This window comes from Ochotona curzoniae, unplaced genomic scaffold, assembly GCF_017591425.1.
Source record: "Ochotona curzoniae isolate NIBS_2020 unplaced genomic scaffold, NIBS_Ocur_1.0 contig_66, whole genome shotgun sequence".
Taxonomy (NCBI): domain Eukaryota; kingdom Metazoa; phylum Chordata; class Mammalia; order Lagomorpha; family Ochotonidae; genus Ochotona; species Ochotona curzoniae.
Window position 1 is genome coordinate 21,346,427 of NW_024466512.1, and position 19,068 is coordinate 21,365,494.

Below are 19,068 nucleotides of genomic sequence, written 5' to 3' on the forward strand. Positions count from 1 at the left end.
TACAAGCACTTGCCCCTCTTTATTTACTTTTTAAGCCAGAAATAAAATTTAAACATAATGAAAATAATTAAAATTTTATTTTAATTGCCAATTCTGGATATGTAAGCATTACTGAGATTTGATGGCTCTTGACTGACGTGATTTTCTCCTCTGGGGAACTTTGGGCATATTTCAGTTGCTGCAGCTTGGAAGGTGGAGATTGTGCTATTGGCATCTCAAGGATCAAGGTCGGGGATGCCGCTAAACAGTCCACAATGCTCACAGTGGGCCTCAACAACAAATCACATAGCCACAAATACCCGCAGTACCAAGAATGAGAAATATAAGGCATAAACCATTGTATTGCATAAAACACTAACTAAACACATTGTTAAATTGATATGTAGAAAGTCATTGGACTGATTTAATCCATTGACATCAAATAGATTGTGAATGTGTTTGTCTGTAGTACCAGAGATAATACATGTGTCTAACACATGTACTATAACATAGTAACTAAAATGAAATGTAGTTCCACCATTTATGGGCTAATCTTCTATACTGCTATGATTTGTTCAATATTTTTTAAGACATTTAAAAATTTTATTTTTGTTGGAGAGATAGAGACAGAAGAAAGCAAGCTCCTACCCACTGATTCACTCCCCAAATGCCCAGAAGCTAGAAATTCAGTCTAGGTCTCCTCTGTAAACAACAGCAGCCTAATTATTTGAGTATCACTGCAGCCTCCCAGGGTATACATTAACAGGAACTTGAAATAGGAAGGAGAATCAGAGCTGTAGGCATCTCAGTGTAGGACACTGAAAATATCCTAACCAATATCTTAATCACAAAGCCAATGCCTGTCCTAGTTTTCAAACTAATTATTTTGAGATTTATTAATTAATTTATTTAAATTGGAAAGTCAGATATACAGAGAGGAGGAGATACAGAAAGGAAGATCTTCTATCTATTGATGCACTTCCCAAATGGCTGCAACAGCTGGAACTGAACCAATCTGAAGCCAGGAGCCCGGAGCCTCTTCCAGGTCTCCCACATGGGTGCATGGTCCCTTGATGCCCTGGGCCATCCTCTACCGCTTTCCCAGGCCACAAGCAGGGAGTTGGATGGAAAGTGGGGTTGCCGGGATTAGAACCAGCACCCATATGAGATCCCTGCACATGCAAGGTGAGAACTTTAGGTGCTAGGCTACCGTGCAGGCCCCAGATTTATTTATGTTGTTGCAAAGTCAGATTTACAGAGAGAAGGAAAGACAAAGATCTTCTGTCCACTAGTTCGCTTCCCAAGTAGCTGCAATAACCAGAGTTAAGCTGATCCGGAGCCAGGAGCTTCTTCCAGGTCTCCCACATGGGTGCAGGGTCCCAAGGCTTTGGGTCATCCTTGACTCTGTTCCCAGGCCACAAACAGGGAGCTGGAAGGGATTTGAACTAGCACCCATATGATATCCCAGCACATGCAATATGAAGACTTTAGCCACTAGGGTACCACACCAGGCCTTTAAATTAATTTTAAGAAATCAGTTTATTGACTATTTGCCACATTAAAAACAAAAGAAAGAAGTTTATTCATTTGTTTGAAAAATATAGAGGGCCTTGTGCGATGGCCTAGAGACTGAAGTCCTCGCCTTAAACGTGCTGAGATCCCATATGGGCACCGGTTCTAATCCTGATGACCCCATTCCCCATCCAGCTCCCTGCTTGTGACACGGGAAAGCAGTCGAGGATGGCCCAAAGCCTTAGGACCCTGCACCCACATGGAAGACCTGGAAGAAGCTCCTGGCTTCAGATGGGCTCAGTTCCAGCTGTTGTAGCTGCTTGGGGAGTAAACCATCTGATGAAAGATCTTCCTCTCTGTCTCTCCTCCTCTCTGTGTATCTGATTTTCCAATAAAAATAAATAAATCTTTAAAAAAACTGAGGAAGATAGAGACCTTTTCCATCCTATGGTTCATTCCCTAAGTGCTCACAACAGCCAGATATGCCCCAGGCTGGAGTCAAGGGCCTAGAGCTCCATTCACATCTCCCCTGAGAGTGGCAGAGGCCCAATTATTAGATTCCTTGACCTCTACTTCCCCACTTGCATCCCTCTAGTGTGCACAGCAGCCGCAAAAAGATGCCATGAGAACCAGCACCAGGACTCAAATATTGCCATCACCATCATTAAATGCCTGCCCCTCAATTGAGCTTTGGAAGTGTGGTATAGGAGCAGAACATAGCTCTGAGTTCTTAACCTTGCAGTAGTTCCTAACGTTGTTATTGCTGAAAAACAGGCCTGACACCACATCCCAACTACTTATATATTTCTAAGGATCAAAAATATTGTCTTCATTTGTGAGCTTCTGGTTCACTATTGAAATTTGGAGGAGGATTGAGTATTAACTGTAACTTTTCAGCAAGTGCCTTCTTGTTTGAAAAGCACCTTTCTTCAGTGGACTTTTTATGGTTGTTTAAATGCTGCTTGGGGGGCTGGTGCTGTGGCTCAACAGCCTAATCCTCTACCTTCAAGCACCAGCATCCCATATAGGCCATATGGTTTGTGTCCTGGTTACTCCACTTCCCATCCAGCTCCCTGCTTATGGTCTGAGAAAGAAGCAGAGGATGCCCATGTGCTTGGGACCCTGCACCTACATGGGAGGGCTAGCAGCTCCTGGGTCTTTGCTTTAGATCAGTTCAGCTCCAGCCATTGTGGCCATTTGGGGAGTGTACCATCAGACAGAAGATCTTTCTGTCTCTTTTCTGAGTAAGTTAGATATGACCTTCAAGTTAAAAAAAATGCGTAAAATATTTTTTCAAAATAAAAAAATTAACAATATAAAAATGTTTTTTATTTTTGTTTGTTTGAAAGGCAGAGACAAAGTCAGGGAGAGCTCATTCATCCGCTGGTTTACTCCCCAAATGCACACAACAGCTGGGGCTGGGCCCGGCCAAAGCTAGGATGCAGGAAGCAACAGGTCTTCTTCGTGAGTGATAAGGACCCAAGCACCTGTTGCCTCTAGCAGAAAGCCAAGTTAGAAGTGAAGTGGGCCTGGATTCCTGCTATGGGATGTCTGTGCCCAAGAGTAATCTGAACTACTTTGCCATACCCCCACCTAGTCTGCTTTAGATCTTGCAGGAAATGCAATCTTGACAGCTCTTGCATTAACCCGGGATATACAGGAATTACATTTGGAATTGTTACCACAGTTCCGTTTTTTCATTGAATACATCTATTAATTAAACATCACCTTAGTAACTTTAAAACTATCTAACATACTCCATATAAACCCCCACTCCACTCATCCCATAAATATCAAACACCTCCATTTCCATATTCCCCCTCCTACCCAAATCCTTTCCAACAATTAATAACAAAAACCCAAAAAATTATCCCCCCTTCCAAACCAAAAAAAAAATTCAAATCATCAACCCATCCAACAAATATCAAAAACCTTCATCCAAAAAACCCCCACCTCTAATCTATTCATACATACACAACCCACCTTCTTAAGTCATATCACATCATCCATAATCTTATCCCCATTAATACTTCCAAAATATCCAAAAACATCTTCTTCCTAACTATTAATCACCTTATAAACATATCATCATAAATAATATAAAGTAAAATATTTACCAAATCCCACTCACCCACCCCCCCCCACCCCACACCAATATTCTTATATACAACAAACCAATAACACCAAAAACCCTCATCAAACAAATATATCCTCCCTTATATCCCTAACTACCCCCACCTTTAACCAACCCATTATCATTTCAATTCATACTCCAATACTCCCTCACAACACAATTTAAACCCCATCTTATTCCTTTACACCCTAACTAATTAACAACATTTATCATATATCATATACATAAAAATTCATCATCCCCTTCTACCCACCCTCCCTCCACATTTAAAACAATACTCCCACTCCTCACTCAACCCTCTTATTCCCCACATATCCCCATTACTCAATCATTTACATAAATCAAACATCCTAACCTTCACCCTCCTCCCTCGTAAATTGCCCTTTCACAAAGGTTGTCCTGCACCTGCTTGGCTGGCAGAGATTTAAAATGAGATACTGAGAAAGGAAGCTGTAACTTACCTCTTTGGTTTGCAGTAAAATTTTATGTTTATTGAATGAATGAATGTACTTTAGTCAGATTTCTTTTGTCTGATTAGTAAAATTTGTTGTGATCTTCCATCTCTGAGAAAATATGCCTGCACATTCTCACCTTTCCATGGTTGATGAAACCAAATCATATTTCAGAAGTATACTCAAATGCTTTCTTTAGTGTGTTTCCATGAGCCCCTGCTCTGTGCCTCCACAATACCCTTTATTACCTGTTTTTAGTCTGTCCTATCTTTTATCACATCATGATGAAATTGTCTGTTATGTGTCTCTTCCACTAAACTGAAAGTCCTTTCATATTTCAGGTATTGTATTTATTCCCTTCCCATCACCTAGCGTAGTGTCTACACATCATGGGTATTCAAATGTTTGTCAAGCAAACTGAATTTTAAGAGCCACAGGCAATGCTGATACACCCTTAGCTTCAGATACCATAGAACTTTCTTAAGAGTAAAAAAAAAAACAGAAGTTCTTTTTAAGGTGATGCTCACAGGTTAAATAAAGTTCTGTAAAGTGAATCTTATCTTTTTGGTATCATCACCTTTTCAGGAGGGGAAAAAACTTACACTCCTTTTGGTATATTGGAGAGAAAGCAGCTAATAGCCTCTTCGTGAGCATAAAACAATTATACCCAGCCTCCCGCAGAGCCAATCTGCTAGAGCTGACTGCCTTGCCTCCACATGGGCTTCATTTTCTTAGTCTGGAATTTCATAGACTCTCCCCTGAAGACCTTCATCTTGTTGCACTATTATGATAAATGTTCAGAGCCGACTCTCACCCCTGCTTTTCTAGCTATTACTGGAGGTACTGTCGAAGAACCAGGCCCCAGACATATCCTCTCATTAGGTCCTCTCGGGCAGCACTGCCTGCTTCTGAGTGGCAACGGGGAGTCTCCACTCCTTGTTCCCCCTCCTGCTGCCTTTGAGTGCAGGAAACTGCAGGCTGCATTACAGAGAATGAGCCCTGGCAGAAAGGATGCTTGCTAACCACTTTACACCACAGCTCTTTGCCGTGTTCTGGATGCAGCGAGAGGCGCCTATACTCCACATATGTGTGAGACTCGCAGCTGCTTGTTGCAGCCAGGCCTGAACCATGGTGTTCCTTCACTTGCTGCTCAGGTCTGTCGGCCAGCAACATCCTGAGCAATTCCACCCTATAATGAATTGAGGATATTTTGGTTTTTGGATACAGGACCTCACCTGCTTCTGATTGATCTTCTCCTCTGGATAGTAGACATACGGTTTTTTACAGGTTTTCAAAATGAGTTACATGATTTTGAATTTCTCTCTACTGCTGCTCTTACCACCTGCTCCTATCAGGGTTTCTGTAAAGTTCTATGTTTCTCTGACTTTGTAGATTGACATTTAATAAATGTGGGACTTTTATTCTACATGATTATTTGCAGAAAGAAATAGTCAAAAGATGGTCCAGGTGCCATTTGTAAATGTTAGGATACTTGATGCATACCCATTTCCTCCAGCAAAATTGATGGATTTTGTTAAATACTTACTCATTCAGTTTTTGAGAAAAGGATGCTGGAGCTATGGCAGGATGCTAACTAATGGCATTAGTTCACTAATCCTCCAACTGTAAGTACCAACATCTCAAATGGGCACCGGTCCATATCCCAACTGCTCCACTTTCTATCCAACTCCTTGCTTCTGGCCTGGGAAAACAGCAGGAAATGGCCCAAACCCTTGGACCTCTGTACCCACAAAAGAGACCTGGAAGAAGCTCCAAGGTTCTGATCAGCTCAGCTCTGACCTTTGTGGCTATTTGGGAAGTGAACCAGTGGATGAAAGAGCTTTCTTTATGTTTTTTCTTCTGTCTGTAAATCTGCCTTTTCAATAAAAATAAATAAATATTGGGCCCAGCGCGGTGGCGCAAGTGGTTAAAGGTCCTCACCTTGCACCCCCGGGATCCCATATGGGCGCCGGTTCTAATCCCGGCAGCCCCGCTTCCCTTCCAGCTCCCTGCCTGTGGCCTGGGAAAGCAGTCGAGGACGGCCCAAAGCTTTGGGAACCTGCACCCGCGTGGGAGACCCAGAAGAGGCTCCTGGCTTCGGATCGGCATAGTATCGGCCCGTTGCGCTCACTTGGGGAGTGAATCATTGGACGGAAGATCTTCCTCTCTGTCTCTCCTCTCTGTATATCCGCCTTTCCAATGAAAAAATAATAAAAATAAATCTTTAAAAAATAAATAAATAAATATTTTATTTTATTTTTTTAAATAAATAAGTCTTTTTTTTTAAAGATTTATTTATTTATTGGAAAGTCAGATATACAGAGAGGAGGAGAGACAGAGAGGAAGATCTTCCATCCATTGATTCACTCCCCAAGTGCACGCAACAGGCCAATGCTATGCCGATCCGAAGCCAGGAGCCAGGAACTTCTTCCGGGTCTCCCACACGGGTGCAGGGTCCCAAAGCTTTGGGCTGTCCTCGACTACCTCCCAGGCCACAAGCAGGGAGCTAGAAGGGAAGTGGAGCTGCTGGGATTAGAACCGGTGCCCACATGGGATCCCGGTGCGTTCAAGGTGAGGACTCTAGCCACCAGGCCACACCGCCGGGCCCAATAAATAAGTCTTTAAAAAATAGTTTAGGGGGGCCCGGCGCGGTGGCGCAAGTGGTTGAGTCCTCGCCTTGCAACCCCGGGATCCCATATGGGCGCCGGTTCTAATCCCGGCAGCCCCGCTTCCCTTCCAGCTCCCTGCTTGTGGCCTGGGAAAGCGGTGGAGGACGGCCCAAAGCTTTGGGAACCTGCACCCATGCGGGAGACCCGGAAGAGGCTCCTGGCTTCGGATCGGCATCGTATCGGCCCGTTGCGCTCACTTGGGGAGTGAATCATCGGACGGAAGATCTTCCTCTCTCTCTCTCCTCTCTCTGTATATCCGCCTTTCCAATGAAAAAATAATAAAAATAAATCTTTAAAAAAAAAAAAATAGTTTAGGGTCCGGCATGGTGGCCTAATGGTTTAAGTCTTCGCCTTGAACGCACTGGGATCCCTTATGGGTGCTGGTTCTAATCCCGGCTGCTGTGCTTCCCAACTAGCTCCTTGCTTATGGCCTGGGAAAGCAAAGACAGCCCAAAGCCTTGGGACCCTGCACCCACGTGGGAGACCTGGAAGAGCTCCTGCAGTCACTTCAGGAGTGAATCATGGGATGGAAGACCTTCCTCTCTGTCTCTCCTCCTCTCTGTATATATCTGACTTTGCAATGATAAATAAATAAATCTTTAAAAAAATAGTTTAATAAAAAAAAAAAAGATTCCTAACTCATTAATAAAGCTGATTTGAGGCTGCCCTTAACAATGGAAAGGCAACATTCCTCAATAATACTTTTTAAAATAAAGATTTATTTATTTTATTTGGAAAATCAGATTACAGGGAGGAAAGACAGAGAGGAAGATCTCTGTCCACTGATTCACTCCCCAAGCAACTGCCACAGCCAGATTTGCGCCAATCCAAAGCCAGGAGCCAGGAGCCTCTTCTGGGTCCCCCACATGGGTGCAGGGTCCTAAGGCTTTGGACCGAATTCTGTTGCTTTTCCGGGCCACAGGCAGAGAGCTGGATGGAAAGTGTGACCACTGGGATTAGAACTGGCACCATATGGGATCCCAGTGCATGCAAGGTGAGGACTTTAGCCACTAGGCTACCATGCTTGGCCCAATAATACTTTTCTTGAGGAGAAATTATATTGTAACAGAGTTTCTTTCCAGAAGAAGAAAAATGATCAGCTTGGCAGACAGAATGGGCCAGTGCTGTGCACACCTATTAATTCTTCACTTCCATCTTAATGTGCAAGGTTATTATTATTTTCCATGATACAATTTTGTAGATATAGGTATTCCCTTTTTCCTTTCCAATTTTCTCCTCACCATTTCTTCATATATTATTACAATAATATAATTCTTTATCTTTTTACCTTGACTAATGTAACTGCTACCCAGTTGCCCTGCTTCCTTCTACACCCATTGTCTACATTTCAAGGCCAAGGGTTCTCTCTTTGGCCAACCTTACCACCTGCCCCCAGTAGCTATTCCCAAGTTTCTTAGAAGAAAAGTACTTGTGTTGCAATCACTCTGAAGGCTCATAACTCACTCAGAGCAGGTGAACGTGGCCTGTTTTTTCTGGCCTGACTAGAAGGGCAAAGCCTTCTGTCTCCGTGTGTGGGTGGTCAGCCAGAGTTCAGGAACTCCACGTTTTGATAGCTAGCACCTGCAGACTCAGCTGGCAGTGTTCTCTAGTAAGATTCATCTCTGTTCTCTTATCTGATGTGGGCTTTATGGTAAATGTTGGCTTGCTTAGCTTCTCTAGCAGACTTGCTGATTGCCTTTCCTGAAGTGTTCTCAGAGGTTCCCTTGGGATGAAATATAAACCACTTTCCTTGTCTTTTAATTTCAGTCTTCCTGTAGAGTACTTGGAAACCAGTAAGTAATCCCTGCATACTCTGGTCCTGTTTGTGCTGTGTATAAACCACAGGATCGCCTTGCTCCTTCTCCTTGATGCACCTCAGCTGCTTGTTCCAGCTTCTCCATCACTGGCGTGTGGTTATGAGGCATAGTTATGACTTTTCTAATTTCGTTCTTTATGGCTCTCTTTCTCTTACTGCAGAATGCATTTCTTTCTCTCCACTCTAGCATGTGATCTGCTACGATAATTTTCTTCTGTTCTTAAAAAGACATGAAAAGAAGTCCAAGTTAATGCCCTCCCCATGCTTAAAAATGAAATTTCATGGTAAGACGAATTAATTAAGCTAATGAGGAAGAAGTGTAATTAAAATAAAATATTTTTTTAAACAAGTTCTCAGGTCTTATTCAAGAGATTTGTGTCTTCTCATGACAGTTGTGTCACTTCCCTGGGTTTTTGCTGGTTCCCGCTGCTGTAGAATTGCTCTCAGGTAGAAGCAACTGGGATTCTCTCAAGTCCTGAAGAGGGATAGAAAATCTAAGATACGTTTTCATATGACATCATTTGTTCTTTTCGTGCATTAGGTGTTTCTGAGAGTACAAAGAAACTAAACCAACTCCAAAGGTTATCAAAGGTTTTCATTCCTTTTTTTTTTAAAGATTTTTTTTTTCATTGGAAATATAGATGCACAAAGAAGCAGAGACAGAGATCTTCCGTTCACTCATTCACTTCCCAAATGGCCACAGTGGCCAGTGCTGGGCTGATTCAAAGCCAGCAGCCAGGAGTTTCCTCCGGGTTTCCCATGTGAGTGTAGGGTCCCAAGGCTTTGGGTTACTTTCCCAGGCCACAAGGAGTGGAGTAGCCAGCCAGGACATGAAATGTCTCCCATATGGGATGCTTGTGCTCTTATGCTCTGGTGCCAAAGATTTTCATTCTGTAGCCCAGAAAGTGCCAGCAATTCCTGACCTGCCACAAGAAACAGAGTAAGGGAATGTGAACAGGGAGGGGTTAACCTTCTAGGTGTTTTTGTTTGGGAAAGATCTACAGTCTTATCATTTATTGAGAAATAATGTAAAGTAGACCTTTGTAAGGGAAATCAACTAAGTGGTACTATTTATGGAAGTGCTTCTGTGCTTCTTTCTCCTACAGTTCATTCTTTTCCATTTACATACTTTGTGATAGTGGAAACAGTGAGAAAACATTGAGCTAATGTCTCAAGTAGGAAGAAATCCCATTCCTGTGTTATGGTAGTGCTGGAGGAGATCATTTAGCCAACAGGTAAAGTCCCTGGCATTTTACCTGACTTAAGTCTATGGCTTGGGGCTATAGGAACCAGAAGTTAGGTAATTTTTCAATGGAAGTAGCTATGACAAATTGCTTAATTTCAGCAGGTGATGAGGTGGAAACTGTTGGGCAAAGTCGTGCATCAAAACAGAAACCCCAAAATGTGTAGGAGGCATGCACAAAACTCCAGAAAAAAAACAAAAAAAGCCCTAGGCCATGTGCATGCCTCTCTCCTCTTTCTCTCCAGTTTAATAATTGAGAAGCATCATCCGCCTAATTCAGAGTCTGGATGAAATGTCAGTAGGTAAATAATGTACCTGGTATCTCACATGTATTTCTAAATTAGAAATCAAGAGGAATGCTCACTCAGATCACTCACCAGGGGCTAGGCATTTGACCTAGTAGTTAAGATAAGACACTGGGTCCCAGCCGGGTGGCCTTAGGACTAAAGTCCTTGCCTTGAACGTCCCGGGATCCCACATGGGTGCTGGTTCCAATCCCAGCAGCCCTGTTTCCTATCCAGCTCCCTGCTTGTGACCTGGGAAAGCAGTCAAGGACGGCCCAAAGCCTTGGGACCCTGCACCTGCGTGGAAGACCTGGAAGAAGTTCCTGGCTCCAGCCTTTGGATCGTTGCAGCTCCGGCCATTGCGGTCACTTGGGGAGTGAATCATCGAATGGAAGATCTTTCTCTCTGTCTCTGCTCTTTGTATATTTGACTTTGCAATAAAGATAAAATCTGAACTAAAAAAAAAAAAAAAAAAAGGGATAAGACACTGGTTGGGCTACCTGGAGTGCTTGGGTTCAAGCCCCAAGGTTGCTCTTGCTTCCTGCTTCCTACCAGTATATATCCTATGAAGCTGGGAGTGCTTGCTTAAGTAATTGGGTCCTTTGCTATTCACATGAAAGAGCTGTCCCAGTTCCTGGCTTTGGCCTGGTCATTCCCGAGCTGTTGCTAGCATCTGGAGAGTGAACCAGTGGATAGATGATTGCTATTGGCTTGTTTCTTTGCCTTTCGGATTAATTAAAATTAAAAAAGCAGAAACAGGAGTTTGGCAAAGTGGTTAAAATACTAATGGGCTGCCTCTGGTTGTGTCTGGCTCCAGTTCTGATTTAAGCTTCCTACTGCTGCACGTGGTGACCGGCAGTAAGTAATGGCTGAAGTACTTTGGTCCTTGTCACCCATTGGGAGACCTGTATTGAGTTCCTGACTTCATATTTTATCCCTTGCAGAGAATTCTTGCCAACATTTGGGAATGATCAGAAAATGGGACCACAGTCACTGTCTCTCAGTTTTTCTTTCAAAGTTATCTTCGTACTGGTTCATTTGACAAAGAAATGCATATTTTTTTTAAAACACTGGATTAGAGTATGAGGGCTATCAAAGTTTAGTCAGGGAGTGATGCATATTGTTTGTTGCACATGCTTCCATCAGGTAATTTAGGCGCACAGGTAAGACAAGTACTCTTTAGTAATTACTTAGCCTATTAACATAATTAAATCATTGGGTAAGGCAAACTTATGCATTGCTTACATGAGTTCAATGCTTGGGTCAGTAGCCATCCTTTCTGCTGACTGGCAGAATGCCTTCCATAGTGAGGTTACGCTTCTGTGCCTTTAGCCTCAAAAACAGTGGCCCTAGGGGCAGTAAGTAAGGGGGGAAACAGTCGGCATGAAAACACCAGGAGTGGGTTAGAGGAATAACCCAACGGGTCAGTTGCTGAAGTTTTAACTAGATAGTTTCAAAGTGAAAAAGGTTAGAAATAATTCTTCGTGAAGTTTTATTTTGTTTAATGTTAATCAGCAGAGTCTTTGAGGCTTGTAATGCACTGCTGTTAATGGGCATCGAAGGAAATTGGTTTTTTTGTTATTGTTGTTGAATTGGATGGGCTGAAGATTCAGTGACTCCATGGAGAAGAAAGATTATTACTGCTAGAAATGGGAGTATGTGAAACAGTTCTAAAGATAGAAAGAAATGCAGGTGTCAAGTGAAATAATGTAGCCTCAGATGAACCATTTTAAACTCTGTCACATATTACTCAGTCATAACGTCGCCATTTCTCATATGCAAGTATGTTTGAAGTTTCCCAGATAAATGCATTATAGCTATGAAGGTTTTCTTGTCTTTTTCATCCAGGTAATTCTGTGCTGAATTATATAGTCACCTTAAAAACGAAATCAGGGCAGGTGCTTGGCTTAGTCATTAATGTGCATCCCACATTGGAGTACCTGGGCTCAAGAGCTGGTTCTGGCACTTGACTGCAGGTTGCTGCTAATGCGAATCCTGAGCGTTGGTAACGGCTCAAATAACTGGGCTTGTGTGGGAAACCTGAATTGAATTCCTACCTCCCATCTTTGGATTCAGCTGTGGCCTTAGCTCTAGAATGACCCTGGCTAACATAGTTGTTTGCAAAATGAACCAAAATTCAGTAGGTTGTTTTATTTTGTTCCTCTCAAACCTCTATTTGCCCTTGTCTGCTTCTCAAAAAGTAAGTATTTTAAGATCACTTTGTATCACATTAGATAGTATATGAGATAACAGAGTAAAATTTTGGAAAGACAATCCAACCAGTTGAAGAAACTGAACTTGGAGAATCGGATCTATTACCCTAAGTCACACAGCTACTAAGTAGAGGAATCAGCATTTTTTTAAAAAACTCAGATCTGAAGTCTTTTTTTTTTCCCCATTACATGCACCATGTTGTTCAGAAAAGCAATGATATTTTAATTGGACCTTCAGGAAAAATGAGACAGACCTAAAAAAAAAAATAGGATTTCTTCATTTTTACCTGAAAGGCAAAGAAAAGCAGAAAGAGATCTTCCATCTGCTGGTTCACTTCCCAAGTGGCTGCAATAGCTGGGGCTGGACTAGGCTGAAGTCAGGAGCAGGAGCTACTTCCAAGTCTCCTATGGGTGCAGGACCCAAGCACATTGGCTGTCTTACACCGCTTTCCCAGGTACTTTTTTTTTTTATTTAATTTTGACAATCCTTACAAATTTGATTGGGGTAAAAAAGGGTCAAGGTCTAAAGGGGGATATAGAGGAAGAAGCCCCACCCAGTCTCCCGCCCACCCCAAGTCCCGGTGTGGGGCGCGCTCCGAGATACTCACCCAGGTACATTTTCAGGGAGCTGGATCAGAAGTAGAGCAGTCAGGTCTTGAATTGGTGCCCTAATGGGATGCAAGTATCACAGGCAGCAGCTTTACTGGCCTTAACACAGTGCTGCCCTACTCCCTGCCCCCAAATGTTTTTGAGGTAACATTGCTGTGCATAACTTGAGCGTTAACCATGTCTCAATCATCAATCACTCAACACTTGGGAAAAGAGCCGCTTTATAGAGTCATGAGTCAGAGAGAATGAGTTAAAAATGGACCAAGAAATCCCAAGCCAGTTTGCTGCTTCGCCTTGCTATTCTGTCTGTCCGTTCCTTTTACTTCAGTGTGTGTATAAGTGACCCATGCCATCAGCAGTCACAGAAGTTGACAGCTGCATTGGAAGGTGGCCAGGATTCCTGCACTTAAAGATATGTTGGACCCAGAGCCATTCTTCACTCTGGCTGGTTTTGCTTTAGCAGTTTTCTTCTGCTATGACATTATCTGTTTCTTTTTCTTTCCCCTTTGGGACTTGCTGATTAAATATTATTATTAGTCCCAGTACCAGTGTATAACACAGCATTTCCTAACCCTATTTCCCTTCCTTAAAAACAAGCAAACAAAGATCTAGGCTTTTTTTTTTTTTCTCTCACAGAAAAAAAAATTAGTAAAAATGCCAGGGATTAGTAAAAAAATGCCTGGGCTGAGCATGTAATGCTGCCATGAAGATCCTGCTTAGGGGGCCCACATTTTACATCAGAACGCCCAACTTCAGGTCCATGCCTCCTCTCCTGCTGATGTGCATCCTGGACTTGGGTCCCTGATACCCGCTCGGAGTCCTGGCTTCATCCCAACCCAACCACAGCTGTTGGAATATTTAGGGAGTGAACTGGCAGATGGAAGATCAGTCTCTTTCTGCGTATCTCCTCTGCCCATCTGTCTTTTAGATAAATAAGATAAAGAAAGATAAAATCAGAAAGCCATCTTTTTTGACCTAAGAAAATACAATGATTTAATGTCTTTTTTTAAATTTATTTATTTTTATTGGAAAGTCAGATTTATGGAGAGAAGGAGAGACAAAGAGAAAGATCTTCAAACTGCTGGTTCATTTCCCAAATGGCCACAACAACCAGAACTAAGCCAATCAGAAGCCAGAAGCCAGGAGCTTCTTCCAGGTCTCCTGCGTGTGTGCTGGGTCCCAAGGCTTTGGGCCATCCTCTTGGAGCTGGAAGGGAAGTAGAGCAGCCAGGGTAGGAACCAGCACCCATGTGTGATCCTGGCGCGAGCAAGACGAGGACTTTAAGTATTAGGCTATTGTTTTGGACCCAAGGGTTTAGTCTTTGACAACTTTTGTGTCTGTTTTGGAGTACGGCTATTCGTGTCTACAACATCTTTTCTCCTTGGCTGGTGAGAAGACATATGGAAGTTTTGGGAAAGTTCTTTCTCCCTCTCTTCTTAAAGATTTATTCATTCATTTGAAAGAATAACCAGGGTTGTGGGGTTGCACTTGGACATAGGGAGAAAGACAGAATCTTCTATTTAGTCTTCAGATAGTCACAGCAACCAGAACTGGGCTGTGCTGAAGCCAGGAGTTAAGAACTCCATCCATGTTTCCTTGAGGCACATTCTGCTGCCTTTCCACACACATTGACAGGGATCAGAAGCAGAACAGCTGGGATCCAAACCAGCACTCCAATACGGGATGCCAGTGTTTCAAGCAGCAGCTTAACCTGGCCCCAGGGAAGTTATCTTGGTAAGTGAGTCCTTCTAGTATGTGAATTCCAGGGGAGTCAGTTGGAGTGAGTAGCCTGCTCTGAACTGCTGGACTCAGGATGGCCATATGTGATACAATTGACCCATACAGAGTGTGCAATTCGTTGTTCTCTAACGTAATCATAAAGTAAACAGTCGTCATCACAATCTATTTTTGCAGTTGTCTCTTCTGAAGAAAATGTACTCCCTAGCACTCCCCAATCTTCCATTCCAGCGCTCAGCAGTCACTAATTCACTGTTGTTCAAGGAACATTAACAGGAACCTGGATCAGAAGCGGAGTAGCCAGGATTTACACTCTGAAATGGAATTAGAGTGCCTCAGTGCGTAGCTTAACCCACTGTGCCACAAATCCTGTCCCAGTATTTGACGTACTACATCTGGCTTCTTTCAGTCACCGTAGTGTTTTCGAGGTTCTTTCATGTTGCATTCCTTTTTGTGGCTGAAAAATGCTCCCTCATAACTGGCCCACATTTTGTTTATCCATGGCTCGGTGGATGGACATCTGGGTGGTTTCTACATTTTTGATAGTATGAATTATGTTGCTAAGAACATTCACATTTAAGTTTTTATTATGGGCATATGTTTTTATTATTTTGGGTATATACATATAGGAATACAGTTTCTGGGTCATGTGGTAATTGTGTTTAACATTTGTGAAACTGCCAGGCCACTTGCCAAAATAAGTGAAACATTTTAGGATTCTACCAGCAGTATATGAGGGTTCCAGTTTCTCCAAGTGTTTGTCGAAACATTTGTTATTTTCTGATTGTGAGAGTGGCAGCGAGTGTGAAATGGAACACAATGCCGTTTGATTTTTGATTTCCCTTATTACTAACGATGTAGAGCATCTTCTCATTTCGAATCAATTCCTTTGCTGTTTTTGAAGTTAGGTTGAGTTTTTATTGTGGAATTGTAAGAGTTCTTTACATATTATGGATGTAAGTTATTTATCAGATACGTGATTTGCAAATATTTTCATTAATTCTGCAATCTTTTTGTTCTTCATGGTATCATTGATAGTTTTAAAATTTGAAGAAGTTCATATTGATCTGCTTTTTCTTTTGCCATCTGTACTTGTCATATCTTTTTTTTTTCTTTTATGATTTATTTATTCTTGGGGCCAGCGCAATAGCCTAGTGACTAAACTCCTTGCTTTGCACATGCAGGAATTCTATATGGGAGCCAGTTTGTATCTCAGCTACTCCACTTCCAACTCCCTGCTTGTGGCCTAGGAAAGCAGTCGAGGACAGCCCAAAACCTTGGAACCCAGCACCCACGTAGGAGACCAAGGAGAAGTTTCTGGCTCCTGGCTTCAGATTTGACCAGCTCTGGCCATTGCAGCCACTTGAGGCTAAACCAGTAGATGAAAGATCTTTATGTGTTTACTTCTCTCCTTATAGCTGGTCTGCCTTTCCAATAAGAATAAATAAGTCTTTCTTTTTTTAAAAGATTTATTTATTTACTTTTATTAGAAAGTCAAATACATACACATCAGGAGAGACAGAGTGAAAGATCTTCCTTTCACTGGTTCACTCCCCAAATGGCTGCAACAGACAGAACTAAGCCAATTGGAAAACAGAAGCCAGGAGCTTCTTCTGGGTCTGCCACGGAGGTGCAGGGTTCCAAGGCTTTGGACCATCCTCTGCTGCCTTCCCAGGCCACAAACAGGGAGTTAGATGGAAAGTAGAGCAGCCGGGACACAAACTGGCACTCACGTGGCATCCTGGTACTTGCAAGATAAGGATTTAGCCACTAGCCATCATGCTGGGCCCTAGACTGTCATATCTAAGATACTGTTCCTTGGGGCTGGCATTGTAGCCCTGCAGTTTGTTAAGCTGTTATATTTGATACCAGCATTCCATGTGAGTGCTGGTTCCAGTTCTGGCTACTGCTCTTCCAAACCAGCTCCCTGCTAATGCACCTGGGAAAGCAGTGGAACTTTGCCCAAGTAATTGGGCCCCTGCCACCTAGGTGGGAGACCCAGGTGGAGTTCTGGCTTCAACCTAAGCTATTGGGGCCATTTGAGAATTCTCTCTTATTCTCCCCGCCTCTCTCTCTAGCTCTACCTTTCAAACAAATAAATTAATTAAAAAAAAATAAATTGTCTTACCCAGTTATAAAGACTTTATGTGGTCCCAGTACTGTAGCCTAGTGGCTAAAGTCCTTGCCTTGCACTCACTGGGATCCCATATGTGCACTGGTTCTAATCTTGGCAGCCCTGCTTCTCATCCAAATCCCTGCTTGTGGCCTGGGAAAGCGGTTAAGGACAGCCCAAACCCTTGGGATCCTGCGCCACGTTGGAGACCTGGAAGTGGCTCCTGGCTTAGGATTGGCCCAGCTTTGGCTATTGCAGCCGCTTAGGGAGTGAATACAGAGGGAGAATCTTCCTCTCTGTCTCTCCTCCTCTCTGTATATCTGCCTTTCCATAAAAAGAAAATAGGCCCAATGCAGTAGCTCAGTGGCTAAAAGATCTTGCCTTGCCCATGCCAGGATTCCATATGGGCAGCAGTTCTAATCCCAATGGCCTTGCTTCCCTTCCAGCTCCCTGCCTGTGGCATGGGAATGCAGTCGAGCACAGCCCAAAGCTTTGGGACCCTTTACCCATGTGGGAGACCTGGAAGAGGCTCTGGGTTCCTGACTTCATATTGGCTCATCTCCAGCCATTGCAACCGCTTGGGGAGTGAATGAATCAATGGGCAGATCTTCCTCTCTGTCTCTCCTTCTCTCTGTATATCTGAATTTCTAATAAGAATAAAATAAATCCTTAACAAAAAAATAAATAAGCGAGATTTATCTCTGTTTCTCTCTTTCTTTTTATCCCATTTCTACAGTCATTTATGTTGGTCTGGCCCTGCGTCAGAACCTAATCTGAGGTCTGTGCTCTTTTTGCTACACAAGGCAAGAAATGACAGTGAACTTACAGTAAGATACTGAGTTCAGGTAAATTGGTTTCTTTCAGATTGCACAGATTTCTTAATTCATTTTTTTTTTAAATTTCTAAAAGTTGTCTAGATGTATTTATTTGAGAGGCAAAGAGAAAAGTGAGGGGAAGAGAGAGACAGAGACAAAATGAGAGAAAGAGATGCCCTCTTCTGGACTGTGACAGACAGGACTGGGGGAGGCCAAAGCTCAGAGCCAACAACTCAGTCAGGGGTTGCCTTGTGAATGGCAGGACCCAAGTGCCTGGGCAGTCGCCTGCCCCCTCCCAGGCACGTTAGCAGGAATCTGGTGTCAGGGCCAGAGCCAAGTCTTGACCCCACACATTTTGATATGGGACCCAGGCATCCCAACGAGTTCTTTTAACCACTGGACCAAATGGCTCTCCCAGATGTTAGCGGTTTTTGAGAGTAGATTTGAAAAGGTACAGGCTTTAGATGAGAATGAATGAGGATTGTGTGCAGATGATGGTGAGACTTTGGTGTGAATGATTGAAAATAAATTTCAGTACAAACCTACGAAGTATGAAGGTTGTGTCTAGGCTCGACCAAGCTGAGACACTTTATCAGTCTCCAGCTTTCCTGAGGGCCCTCTTTGGAGTCAGACTTTCCTTTCTGATCAGAACACTAGGGCCCCCTAGTGGACAATCCCCCCCTTTTTTTTCTAATGAAGAGACAGAGCTCCCACTCTGGTTCACTCCCCAAATACCCATGACAGCTATGTCTGCACCAAGCCAAAACCAGGCCCTAAACACTCAGTCAAGAGTTCCACGTTGGTGACAGGCGGCACCTCTCAGGAGCTGGACACTCTAATTGGAACACAGGCATCCTAACCACCCAGGCCAAATGTTCATTCCTGTGTAATGTTTCTTGCTTAAAGGTCTTGGGTTGTTTTTAGTGTTTCCCACCTCTCCTTTGTTGTGGGATTTGCTTTTTTGTGCAGAGCAAAGATGGTTTGACTCTCTTTCAGTGAATTCTTAACCCCCTCACACTTTGATTGTCAGTTCATGCCCATTTGTGGCCTCTTGGTGTTCACTAAGAAGACATTTACCCTCTAACAGTCACCCCGTGATCCTGTACCTGAATTCAGAGGTCATTTGCTTTTTATTGTCAACTGATTTATCCTCCTCTTCCAGCTGGCACTATATTAATAATAATTCTTTGTTCCAGAGCCATCATCAACCACTTTAACCCCAAAATTGAGTCGTATGCTGCTGTGAATCACATATCCCAACTGTCAGAGGAGCAGGTAAGCTTCTGCCGTCCAAGAGTAACCAGGTGATACCGAGGATCAAGTGGGTGCCTCTTCGTGGTGGCTAGGATTGCCAGACTACTGAGAGAAATTCACAGAAGTCCTTCAAGTAGACCATGATGCCCTCCTCTGCATTTGTACAGTTAGGTCTGCATAACTGTACAAATTGGAAGGTGCATAGGTGAAACTGGTGAATTATATTGTGTTAAAATAG

General features: G+C 43.1%; 1 protein-coding gene across 4 annotated transcripts in view; it reads left to right on the plus strand.

The window, feature by feature from the left end:
• Positions 1-19,068, plus strand: part of ARMH3 (armadillo like helical domain containing 3) — a 186,506-nt gene that overhangs the window by 138,146 nt on the left and 29,292 nt on the right. For all 4 annotated transcript variants that reach the window (XM_040992253.1, XM_040992251.1, XM_040992250.1 and 1 more), the window contains one exon: positions 18,773-18,851. In XM_040992253.1, coding sequence (XP_040848187.1) covers positions 18,773-18,851 — 79 coding nt within the window. The remainder of the gene's footprint in view (positions 1-18,772; positions 18,852-19,068) is intronic.